The sequence below is a fragment of the Drosophila teissieri genome, chromosome 2L, assembly GCF_016746235.2.
Source record: "Drosophila teissieri strain GT53w chromosome 2L, Prin_Dtei_1.1, whole genome shotgun sequence".
Taxonomy (NCBI): Eukaryota; Metazoa; Arthropoda; class Insecta; order Diptera; family Drosophilidae; genus Drosophila; species Drosophila teissieri.
In genome coordinates, this window is record NC_053029.1 from 948,775 (window position 1) to 961,258 (window position 12,484).

Genomic DNA, 12,484 nt, shown 5'->3' on the forward strand with positions numbered 1-12,484 from the left:
TCTGAAGGTTCTTTAGGTTCAGTCATTAGCTGTTAAGTGTACTTTAGCCTTGGAGTTAGAGAAGAAAACACGGTGATCTTGTGTTTCAAAATAAATGTTAGTTTTAAGGGAATTTCTGCCAGTGCAGTTGAACCCTAGACAGGTGACGGGCGTTTGGTCGTTTGGGCGGTGGCTTCGAGCAGCTAATTAATACGCGCCGCTGCACCACAGAAAAAAGAGGACGGAATGCGGGACGGAATGTGGCGGAGTAGTGGTGGACCCGGACCCGGACCTGGACTTGGAGCCACCAGCACCGAAAGACCTGGCTCAAACTGTCAGCTTTTCCATCGCGACCTGTAATGAGCGTTCAGAGTTAATTGGCGTGCAAGAAAAAAGGAGGAAAATGGCCAGGCGACAGCGGGAAACTTGGCAAAATTTTATGCGTCTCAAAGACATTAATTAGGAGTAATTGGTGCGGCCTAATGAGCTTGTTTGTCGGTTGGCCTCCAGTTCCTGCTCTCCAGTTCCACTGGCTGTGGATACCAGAGGCGACTTGGAGTGGATTCATAACCCTTCGGTGAATGGTGCCCCACTGGCCTTCGCTGGCAATCAACTCATATTTCATGGCATGTTGCGCTGTCATTAGGCGCGAAAGCAACGAATTGAAACGCGAAAACAATCAAAACTTTTAATAAAAGAAAGCCGGGCCAAAAGTCGAAGGGGGCGACGCACACAATCGTAAATATTTCGATGGCAAAATTGCCGCCCACTTGGGCTCTGTTTTTATGCGATTTCAATCAAGGAACTCGAGCAACTCGCGCCACCATTTCGATGTGGAAAGGTTGCAACAATTCGAAGCGGCGCCGCCTCAAATGACGCGCGAAATGAAATGAAAATGTAGCCCATTTCCCATTTACCATTTCCCACCCACGGCCTAGGAAAACTAAAGTGTAACACTTGAACTGCTGTTTGTGTTTCGATCTGTGTTGTTTTCTTTTGTTTTCTGTTTTTTGTTTTCCCCGCGATTTCCATATTGAACTCTGACACGCAACATGCAAACGATACGGATGAGGCATCGATACTGGATGGGGCACGTAATGAAATGTGCCAACTTTGATGATGTGTCATATCGCGCGATTGAAATCCTAGCCCAAAACGGGCCACTTTGATTCATTAAAATATTTCGGTAATGCGATGGATGGTTGGCTGGATGGTAGGGAGATTTATGCAATGTTTCTTTGACTGAAAGTTGGCGGGAGGGGTTCCCCGTAATTGAGTTCCCTTGACAACAAAGCGGTTTATATGCCATAAATTGACTTTCATGTCGGCAGTCGAGGAGGTTGGCCATCCGTTTCGTTGACGACCCCCCATCATACCTGTCTGCATATGCTTAGAAAATGTGCCGGAATGGGGAAAACTCCGATGAAAACAGGTAGTTGGTAGTAGATGGAAAGCAGCTTACTGCGAACTAACGAACAGCTCATTGGCATCCAGTTGCGAGATAAATAAATGTAAAAAATGAAAATATATTCGTCAAATTCATAGAACACAGTATTTTTTTGTATTTAAAGAGAGAATAAAAACATTGAAAGGCACAAACCAACCATACTTTTTGCTTGACATCTGCATCATAAAGCTTCCACACTTTTAAATGTAGAAAAACAACATTTATTACTCCGGATTTTTAATAAGTCTGGAAATAATTTAATTTGCCCTGCAAAATGCCCATTAAATTGCTATTTGGCCGGCCAAGTTAGTCGGCCTAATGCCTGAAATTAAATGTGAATTTTCCATTTTGGCAAGGGCCAAAATAGCTGCCAGCAGCTATCCTGGTCATTTATTTCTTGGTCGGCGGCTTTGTTTGTGCGGCGAGTGCTTTTGACGTGGTCGTAATTACAAAAATTTCGGTGCGTTTCCCTGAGCGGACTCCGTCAGAATGATGACACGCCCAGGACTTGGCCACCGCGGGCTTTTCCCCAGAAAAATCTCTGGAAATACCTTTTTTGCATTCGAATTTCTCTAGCCCGCGGGCGCGTTGATGACGATGTGGTTGTGGCTGTGGGTGTGGGTGGGGATGTGGATGTGGATGTGGGTGTGGCTGTGGCTGTGGAGGAGCGGATGGCCAATGCAGCTAACCATAAATAGCGGTTATCGGAAATGGGGAATCGGACTAGGACCCACACCCATCCCCCTTGAATCCTGTTCCGTGCAGCACATACAAATGTGGCGCATTTATTTTAATCCTTGGCCAGGAGGAGCGGATGGGACCACGGGGCGTATTAGTAATCGGAGCGGAGTCGAGTGGAGCGGAGTGGAGTGGAGTGGTGCCAGAAGCGCCTGGGGAGCAACAAAGTTGCGGATTCATAACTCTTTCATTTGGCCATATCTGCACATTTTTTCCATGCTGAGCATCCACCTCCCACCACCCACCACCCACAACCCACCACCCCCCGGGCCTGAACTCGTAAAAAAGCGCGCCGAGATTGGCATTTGGCTTTCGTTGCCAATATCCTTCGCGTCCCTCGTCCTTCGTCCCTCCGCCCCCCTCCGGGATCCACAGTTCTTGGCTTGCTCTTGCCAAGGCATTCATCAAATTCAAGTCATGTTATCGCAGAAAATGAAACAAATTTTTGCAATTTGATTGCTTTTCGTGTTGATGGCGTGAGCTGCACACACAGCGAAAAGTTGTAAGACAATAGACAACAAAATGGCAACAAAATATGACAATATTAAATTCTAGTGAAATATCTTAAAAATAACTCTTGATTATTTGACTTTATCATATTTTCTGTAAACTTAATTTCACTTAAAAAGAAGCTTCATAAATCGATTGTCAGTTTATTGCACATTTTCTAGGAGAAGTTTTCTAGAAATTACATATTCGTAAGCACTTTGATTGGTTTCTCTTGTTTCTCTAACTGTAGCAAGGGTCACCGCGAATGTGGGGGCGTGGCAGTGCGGCCCGCCCACCTATTAAATATGCATGCCTATGCGATAGGTCGAGATTTGTGCCGAGTTATGAACTCGCTTCCTGCTCATGCGAGATTTTTCATATTTTTTACGTGCCCCAAGACCAAATGGAGTGTGGCACGGTCTTCGATTGGTGAATGATACGCGATGTTCCTGCGCCACCTTTATCATCTCGCATCTCTCATTTCTCCGGCCTGTTTTACATGCATGGAGCCACACGTGGATGCTCCTATATTCCATGGCCCCGGGAGAGGAGCCGAGTCGTGGTTGCTTTTGTTGTTTATTTCAAAAGTTAATTTCGCACTTTATCATCGACTCGGTCGGCGGCGTATGGGAAATGAAACTTTTCACCGGAAACGGAAGCTGTACACGTCCCCCTTCCACCTCCTCCTCCTTCTCGTCCTGCTGCTGCTGGTAGTGCAGCTTCTGGTGGCCAACTTTGGTGTGAATAAAGTAAAACAAATGAAAAGGCTTTTCCCGCTCTTCCCCGTTTTCCCCGCTTTTCCGCTGGCGCCTTTCTTTGGCAATAATTGCATTGCGGTAAACAATATTTCTGTTATCTGGGCACCCAGGGTGGCAGTATACTTTACAGCTTCGTTTCCGCGCCCATTTTTATTGTTGGCTGAAAGGCAGCCAAGTGTTCAATGCACAACTTTTAGCGCAATTGTTAAAAGAATTAAAAGACAGCTGAAAGAGCTGAAAGAGCCGAGAGTCGGGGCGAAACAAAAGCCAGCGATATGATAACAGCCAGAGGACCAAACACGGAGCACAGAGCTCTGAGAACTGGGAACTGAGGAGGGGGGATGGTGGACGGTGGACCGGAAACGGAAGGGAGCTGCCATAGACTCCGGTTAGAGAGTGGTACATGCGAGAGAAATGTGCCGTGACGTGGCAAATGTAATGGAAAATGGTCACAGGATCTGGAATCCACCTCATCCTGCTGCTCAGTTGTCCTGCTGCTGTTCTGGCCAACTATTTTTATGCAGCCCGGCAATGTGTAACGCGCCGTAGAAAACAACGACACCATTCTTGGCTCTGCAGCTATTTATATGTTTATTCTGCTCGAGCCGGGCTATGATTTCTGTGCCAAGTGCGTAAGTGCCAAAGGGGCGGGTGAAAAACTGGGCGGGGCTTTCGGGGGGAAGGGTGGGGGGGGGGGGGGGGGTCTGGAGAAACGGGCTAACAAGCGACGTTTATTGCCATAAAAGTTTACGACAAAAACTCATTTCCGTCACCAAAGCAAAGCGATAAATGTGAGGGGAAATCCATGGCGAGTTGCACTGAAAGAAATTGTTGTTTCTTAAGTGATATCTCTCCAGTTAAAAAACTGGTATATCAGAAATTGCGAAAAGAAATGCATTAATTTTAAATACGGTTTAACTCGCCTTTTAGATGGATTTAGATGGAATTTATTTAGTAGGATCTGTTGACCTTCTCTGCGGATTTCTCCTTCTGTGGGACGTCGATTGTGCAATGAATCTACGTGGGGAGCCTTGGCTCCCAGCTACACATGTCGCAGAAGTCGCATCCGGATACCGTTCCGGAAGTGGAGCACTCAGCGGCAGCGGAAGAGCCACAACTTGAGCCATTTGTCAGCAGTTGGCAGTTGCTATGCAAATGGGGATCAGGATCGGGATTGGGATCGGAATCGAGTACGGCTCATATAGAAATGCTGAAATAATAATAATTATTCGGTTGACATTATCCATTAGCCGGCGAAGGCGCTGCGAAGCAATTTAATTATGCAGATAGTCTTGCCGGGAATTACCTGGCCAGCAGCTGGAGCTGGAGGAGCAGCTGGAGCAGGAGCCATTGCTCATTAGTGTCAATCTATTTAGCATAAATTTCAATTAAAGCAATATCCTGCAGCCAGGACACGACGATGAAGCCGACTTAGGCTACACATCCCAAGGAAAACACGGCGAGTTCCAGGGAAAGCAAAGGAGTGCGAAGTGCGGACTGCGGGTAAAAACAGGCGAGGCGAAGGATGCTAAATTATGGCGCCCGCTGTTGTCATCGCCGCTCCTCTTTTTTGTTTTTTTTGTTTTTGCTGGCCCCAGTTTTTCAGCGTGGCTTCTCATATTTCAGGCGAACTCATTAAAATGCAAAATGAGACCGAAGTAAAGTATATTGGAAAACTCGCGGCGGAAAGCTGGAAGCCTCCACCTTGAGTACCGAGTGGCAATCATTGACCAAGGCAACCGACGCTCGGAAATCCCACATTGCAAATCCCGGCTAAGGAAAGTACTCCTGGCAAGCCGACAGTTGCAGGGAACATAGGTTACTCTGTAAGGCAATATTTAGGAAAAAGACTATCTTATACATTAAACAAGTATTTAAATAGAAATACCTAAAACTAAGAGCTGTTTTTTGTGGAAAGTATGTAGAGCAAGCTTTTGGATGATGGCCAACTTGTGGAGGCAATAGTAATACCCTCCGGAATGCGGAGGCAATCGTGGTGAGCCATTTAGCCTCGGGCTGCGACTCAGACTTCTGGAGTCTGCCGTTATGAGGATGTTGCAATATTTCCACAGAGCTTACGTGCCACAAGCTCAGCCAAACAAGCACACATGCGGACACGCACCAGAGGATTCCAAGGAGCGGAGCGCTTAGGAGCTGACAGTTTTGTAAATATGTGTGCGCAGGTTCGCCGTCCTGCCCGGGAAATCCTCCAGGAGCAGGAGGGGGAGCTGGAGGAGGAGCAGGAGGAGGAGTCCCAACTCCCCAGCAAGCGGAAGGAAACAGTTAATACTTCTGTCTGTTATGCGCTTACTTCCTGTCTCCATTAAAAGTCATTCTTTTGGATAATCCTTTCGGCAACATTATGGCAAGTATTAAAACTTTTTTGCACCAGCCAGGCAGCCACGTCATGCCCCGCCCATGTGCCCCATGTCCCCCATGTCCCCCACCACCTACCGACTATCTACTACCTAGCAAAAGTTTTGCAGATTCTTCTGCTGTTGTGGCCAGGATTTGGATTTGTTGTGCTGTTCCCTGTTCCCTGTGCTCTGTGCTCTGTTTTCTGTTCGGTGAGCTGTGCTGTGGACCAGAGTGCGCATTTGGTGTGGGTTTCGGTTTGGCTGGCTCCTTTGGCCAGCTGGAGGACATTCCTTTCCATTCTGCCACTCTGCCACGCTGCTCATAGGTGGCCCTGTTTTGGCGCTGCCTCCGCATGATAACCATAAATATTTCGTGTAATAGAAAATGTTGTGCAAGTGCTCTGCCATTTGCTGGCCACTTTTTTTGCTGCTGCTTACTTCTTGGCTTTGGCTTGATTACGGCCAGCGGAATCCCCGGGCAAAGTTTAATCGAAAAGGAGAGGAAAGACCATGGAATTCCACGCTAATGGCGCTACGTATTCAACTTGGAATAGTCGCCTGCCCAGGTGGGCATTTATCATCATCAGCAGCCCGACTGGCGGCATATTGAATATTTGGCTTTTTGCCTACTCCGCAAATGAATATTAACGGTTTGCCGGGGGGACTCAACCAACTCATCCAATCCAACCACCTACCTTCGCACTCGGGTGGGAATTATTCAAATTTCGACAAAAGGTGGCCGGGCTAAAACACGAAACGTGTTCCGCATCCGCAAAATCCTTTGAGCAAACACACGGGGCAAAGGCTAAAATGACACCAGCGGCTATATTGTTGTATGTCCTCGTCGTCGTCGTCCCCAGCCATTAAAACTACGCTCGACTGACTGCCGAATGTTGAATGCTGCCTTTATGCAAATCCCCCCAAAGAGGAGATGGCTGGAAGGCCTTCGCTGTCGTCTGGTTGCCATGAAAAATTGACACCTCATCGCCTTTCAATGGAGCAGCTGCAGCCAGGAGCTCCGCTCGTGGGTGAAAGACTGCGGCTGATTGAACTGAACCGTGTCCGGCTTTAATGGTCTCTCCAGGATCCCAGGGGTCCTAATCGCTGATCCTTCGGCGACTTAGCAAGATAAACTAGCATTCATGGCATTTTAAACCATACTTTCTAAACACACATAGTAAATATAGCAACATATTAGTACTAGCCATTTTTGAATTGAAAGAAGAGAATATAAAAAGATAGCTCATATGCTAGATGTCACTGAGCAAGTCAACTGAAAGAGCTTTCCCAGCCAGCTGATGCCCGATCTCCACGATCCACTTGTCGCCCTCGTCGATCTCCAATGGCCAGAAGAGCTTTCCCAGTTGCCATGGAATCGCCAGTCGGTGTGCCCGCATGAAGGCGAACTGTGTCGGAAATAGCTCAGTCCACTGGCCACAGATGTGCGTTGGGAATTCCAGAGCAGCTGGCATGTGGCAGCGCATTCTTGTGCTCCTCTGCATGTGGAGCGCATTGCTCGTGTGCCGCAGCCAGGGGCAACAAATCAACATTGGTGAGATGTGGTTACCCGTTGGCCGGAAAAGCAGCTAACTTCTTCTTTTTTGCGCAACTCGCAGGCGCCTTCTTCTACGACGACGAGCTGGAGCTGGAGAAGGAGTTCATGGCGGTGGTCAACGCCATCAATGGACCCGAATCCGAGCAGACGGTGCGTTTCTATCCGCTCATCAAGCGCCTGAAGCCCGAGGATGGCAGTGTTGCACTGCAGGAACAGGGTGAGTCCATCTATTCTACTCTCTATTCCAAATAAAATCGAACGAATCTTCGGCATTTTCACTTTCAGCCTGCGATCTCGTAGATAATGGTGTCGCGGCTATTTTCGGACCAAGTTCAAAGGCGGCGAGCGGTAAGGGAGTGCGGGAAAATCTTGTGTAGAACACGAGAGCAAAATAGAACGCAAGGAAAATGGGGCACACGAAAGTCGCGGAAGACTTTGACAGCCTCTGCCACATTTGTTTGCCCACAGAGCGTTAATCCAACCCATGTATATCATCTGCTCATTAGATTTCCCTCTTTTCGCAGACATTGTGGCCTTGGTGTGCAACAGCACCGGCATTCCGCACATAGAGTTCGACATCTCGGACGAGGGCATTCAGGCCGAGAAGCCCAACCACCAGCTGACCCTCAACCTCTACCCGGCACAGGCAATCTTGTCCAAGGCCTACGCGGATATTGTGCAGAACTTCGGGTGGCGCAAGTTCACCATTGTCTACGATGCGGATGATGGTAAGTAGGATTCCATTAGTCCACTAGCTTCATCGATTGCTCCACAGCCAAGGCGGCCGCTCGACTGCAGGACCTTCTGCAGCTGCGAGAGGTGCACAATGACGTGGTGCGGGTGCGCAAGTTCCAGAAGGACGACGACTTCCGCGTCATGTGGAAGAGCATCCGGGGCGAGCGGCGCGTGGTGCTGGACTGTGAGCCCAGCATGCTGGTGGATCTGCTCAACTCCTCCACCGAGTTCGGTCTGACGGGGCAGTACAATGTGAGTTATACGGATAAGACGCCACTCATGCAAACTGGTTTCATCGAGACTAACACAGCACATATTCCTGACCAACCTGGAAACCTACACCGATCACCTGGAGGAACTGGCGGCGGACAACGTGACTTTTGGCGTGAACATAACTGCTGCTCGCCTCTTGGTCAATCCCGATCCTCCGCCGGTAAGTGAAGTTACTAACTATGTCTCATATGGACACTAATCCTTTTGACTTTGCAGTACTCCCTACCCTACGGATACGTCACCCAAAGGGACAGCATCGTTTACGAGAGCAGTGATCCGCCTCGCACGCTGCTTCACGACCTGATACACGATGCACTGCAGCTTTTTGCGCAGTCCTGGCGCAATGCCAGCTTCTTCTACCCGGACAGGATGGCGGTGCCGCGCATCACCTGCGACTTTGCCGCATCCGGAGGTCGCACCTGGGCCATGGGGCGCTACCTGGCACGGCTCATGAAAGGGGTAAGAAGTACTTGCGGCGTAATCCGGGAAATCGTGCCGTTAATCGGCGAGGTGTGTGTTGCAGACTTCCGGCGTGAACAACACGAACTTCCGGACCAGTGTCCTGCAGTTCGACGACGATGGCCAGCGGATAACGTTCAACATCGAGGTGTACGACCCCCTGGATGGCATTGGCATGGCCATCTGGGATCCACGGGGCCAGATAACGCAGCTCAACGTGGACGTGAAGGTGCAGAAGAAGATGGTTTACCGGGTGGCCACCAGAATCGGCCCGCCCTACTTCTCCTACAACGAGACGGCGAGGGAGCTGAATCTCACGGGCAACGCCCAGTATCAAGGATATGCCGTGGACCTCATCGACGCCATTGCCAGGCACGTGGGATTCGAGTACGAGTTCGTTCCCGTGGCCGATCAGCAGTACGGCAAACTGGACAAGGAGACCAAGCAGTGGAACGGCATCATTGGCGAGATAATCAACAATGTAAGTGCAAGTTACCTAGGTACTTAGGGCTCAGTATGTAACATCAACTGCTTGGCTAGGACGCACACATGGGAATCTGCGACCTGACCATCACCCAGGCGCGCAAAACCGCCGTGGACTTCACGGTGCCCTTCATGCAGCTGGGCGTCAGCATCCTCGCCTACAAGAGTCCGCACGTGGAGAAGACTCTCGGTGCGTATCTGGATCCTTTCGGGGGGGAAGTGTGGATCTGGATTCTCATATCGGTGTTCGCGATGACCATCCTCAAGACCATTGTGGCGCGCATCTCCAAAATGGACTGGGAGAACCCGCATCCGTGCAACCGGGATCCCGAGGTGCTGGAGAACCAGTGGCACATCCACAACACTGGCTGGTTGACGGTGGCCTCCATCATGACGGCGGGATGCGACATCCTGCCGCGAAGTCCACAGGTGAGACTCCCAAGTGAAACCTGGCCAAGACACTATAACTGAGCTTGTGTTTAGGTGCGAATGTTTGAGGCCACGTGGTGGATTTTCGCCATCATCATAGCCAACTCCTATACGGCCAACTTGGCTGCGTTTCTGACCAGCTCCAACATGAAGGGCAGCATCACCAACCTGAAGGATCTGAGTGGCCAGAAGAAGGTCAAGTTCGGCACCATCTACGGCGGCAGCACGTACAATCTGCTGGCCGAGTCCAACGAGACCGTCTACCGCCTGGCCTTCAATCTCATGAACAACGACGACCCATCCGCCTACACCAAGGACAACCTGGAGGGAGTGGATCGCGTGCGGAAGAACCGCGGCGACTACATGTTCCTGATGGAGACCACCACCCTGGAGTACCATCGCGAGCAGAACTGCGACCTGCGCTCCGTGGGCGAGAAGTTCGGGGAGAAGCACTACGCCATCGCCGTGCCCTTCGATGCGGAGTACAGATCCAACCTGAGTGTGGCCATCCTCAAGCTGAGCGAGCGGGGCGAGCTGTACGACCTCAAGCAGAAGTGGTGGAAGAACCCCAATGCCAGCTGCTTCGAGGAGCCCGATCCTGACGCCACTGCCGACATGACCTTCGGCGAGCTGCGCGGCATATTCTACACGCTCTACGCCGGCATCTTCATCGCCTTCCTCATCGGCATTACGGAGTTCCTGCTCTACGTGCAGCAGGTGGCCTTGGAGGAAAGGGTGAGGCCTATCTCCCAGATATCTGAAACTAAACATCTTGAAACTTGCCACATTCTGCCCACAGCTCAGTTTCAAGGAGGCCTTCAAGAAGGAGATCCGCTTTGTGCTCTGCGTGTGGAACAACAGGAAGCCCATCGTGGCCGGCACTCCCATATCCAGTGTGAGGACGACGCCGCGCAGGTCCTTGGACAAGTCTCTGGATCGCACTCCCAAGTCCAGTCGCCGCGTTGTGATCGGTCGCTCCTCGGAGGAGATGCGCGAAATGGCCCAGGGATCTGCTTCCTCCTCGGGCAGCAACAACGCAGGCGGGGAACAGAAGGAGGCGCGGGTTTAAACAGGATTAAACAAGGATTATTTTAATGTTTATTATAAAAGAAGATATATGTACATTTCATTTATGATTGGATTGAGCTAGTCAGTTTTCGCTCAGTGCGGAAGGAACTGCCTGCGATGAAAGCAGCGCCCATCCACTGAGCCGTAATCAATTTGGAGCTCCTTTAAGCTTGAAATTACTTGGCGGGGGATTCCCCTGCGACACCGCGGGCAACTCGAGATGTCGATGCTGGAAGTTAGTGCTCGGTTCGGTGGCCAACTGCATTAACCCTTGCTCCTCGTCCTCGGGCGTCGTTCTCAGTTTATTGTTGCCGCAGTTGAGCTGCTGGCAAGGAGAACGAGGAGAAGGAGGCGAATGGGGCGATGCTGTTTCAGCTTGTCAATTGCGTTATTGGACCTTATTGACATTTTATATCCGGCAACTGACGAACACGAACTCGAACACGGACTCGCTCCCCATCGCGAAAATTATTTAAGCAGCTGCAGGCGAGATGAGCGCCAAACGGGAGCAGAGCAGCGGGGAGCAGGGGGATGCAGGATGGAGGACGAAGGAGCAAGAAGCTCCTGCTGCGGAGATTGCCGTGTCGTGTTGGGTAGCCTGTGGCCCTTGTTGGTTTGTGTAAAATGAGCAGCAATGACAACGGCAGCGCCAGTTCCAGCACCAAAAAACAACAACAAGATGTTGCCCGCTGACAATATAGAGTGCCGTGCACTCGGAAAAACTAAGGGGAACTTAGCAATTGGAATTTGATTTTAAATAATTGTAGTATTTCATATGTGCAGCATATGTATTACAGTGAATACGAAACAGATGAGCAATTTTAAGGCTGCTTATTGAAGGAAGATCTCAAAGCTACGTCCCAGTTGTCTCCATGCTTTTCTTAGTAATTTTCCACAGTGTAGAGCGTCGCCTGCCGCCAGATCACATTGCATTCCATTCCACTCCGTGGCGAGTGTCATTTGCTAGCCGTTTGTTTGTCTGCTCCGCAGTTCTGTGTGTTCAATTTTTAATTATTTTGCAGTGAAGTGGCTTCAGCTTCGACTGCCGAGCTACGTGAGCCATTCGAGTTGTCAACTGGGAACGGCGGGCGGAGGCGGAGGCGGAGGCTGAGGATGTGGCCACCAGAAACCAGAGTCTAGAGTCTCCACAGATCCGCTGAATTCGGCGGACGTTGGGCAAAACCCAACACACTTGTTGAGCCCGCACTGCGTTTGTGGCATGCGCAGTGGCGAGCTGAGGGCCCAAATCCACCACCGATGGCCAATGGCTGAGTTCGCAGCCACAAAGCGACAGGTTCCACAGCCTGCGAAAGGGGTGGGATGTGGGATGCAGCCCAAGGACGAGGAGCCACGGACTTGGGATGAAGGACGAGTCTTATACGGAGGGCGCGGGATGTCATTTGTTAATGCCACGCACGTAAGCAATTTCCGCACGAAAGCGCATTCCTTGAGCCTTTAATGTACTTTTTGATGTTAACAAATTTTTCGAACATTTGTTGTTGACTGAGGGAAAGGGGCAGATGTTCATGAACTGAATCTTAAGTTGCGAGCTGAGTTGATCTGCGGTTTTTCGGCATTGGGTATGAGTGATTAGAGTCGCATAAACAAATTAATAAGTGGGTGACATCTGCCATTCCGGCGGATGATTCTATCCAATCAGGTGGCACCTTGCAGCGTGATGCTGCGGTAGACAGCAAGGTGGCGCCCAGCGAAG

At 50.2% G+C, this 12,484-nt stretch overlaps 1 protein-coding gene across 1 annotated transcript; it reads left to right on the forward strand.

Moving 5' to 3' along the window:
* Nucleotides 1-7,145: 7,145 nt before the first annotated feature.
* Nucleotides 7,146-10,771, forward strand: LOC122620997 (glutamate receptor ionotropic, kainate 3). Its single transcript, XM_043798712.1, has 11 exons — nucleotides 7,146-7,320; nucleotides 7,385-7,540; nucleotides 7,609-7,671; nucleotides 7,848-8,051; nucleotides 8,099-8,310; nucleotides 8,369-8,491; nucleotides 8,548-8,790; nucleotides 8,855-9,271; nucleotides 9,331-9,702; nucleotides 9,757-10,437; nucleotides 10,502-10,771. The coding sequence occupies exons 1-11, from the start codon at nucleotides 7,164-7,166 to the stop codon at nucleotides 10,769-10,771; spliced, it is 2,898 nt and encodes a 965-aa protein (XP_043654647.1). The 5' UTR covers nucleotides 7,146-7,163.
* The last annotated feature ends 1,713 nt before the right edge of the window (nucleotides 10,772-12,484 follow it).

Coding starts and splice junctions, on each gene's coding strand:
- LOC122620997 (XM_043798712.1), top strand. CDS start 7,164: ATGAAGGCGAACTGTGTCGGAAATAGCTCAGTCCACTGGCCACAGATG. Junction 7,672..7,847: donor AAGTTCAAAGGCGGCGAGCG/GTAAGGGAGTGC, acceptor CTCTTTTCGCAG/ACATTGTGGCCTTGGTGTGC. Junction 9,703..9,756: donor TCCTGCCGCGAAGTCCACAG/GTGAGACTCCCA, acceptor GCTTGTGTTTAG/GTGCGAATGTTTGAGGCCAC.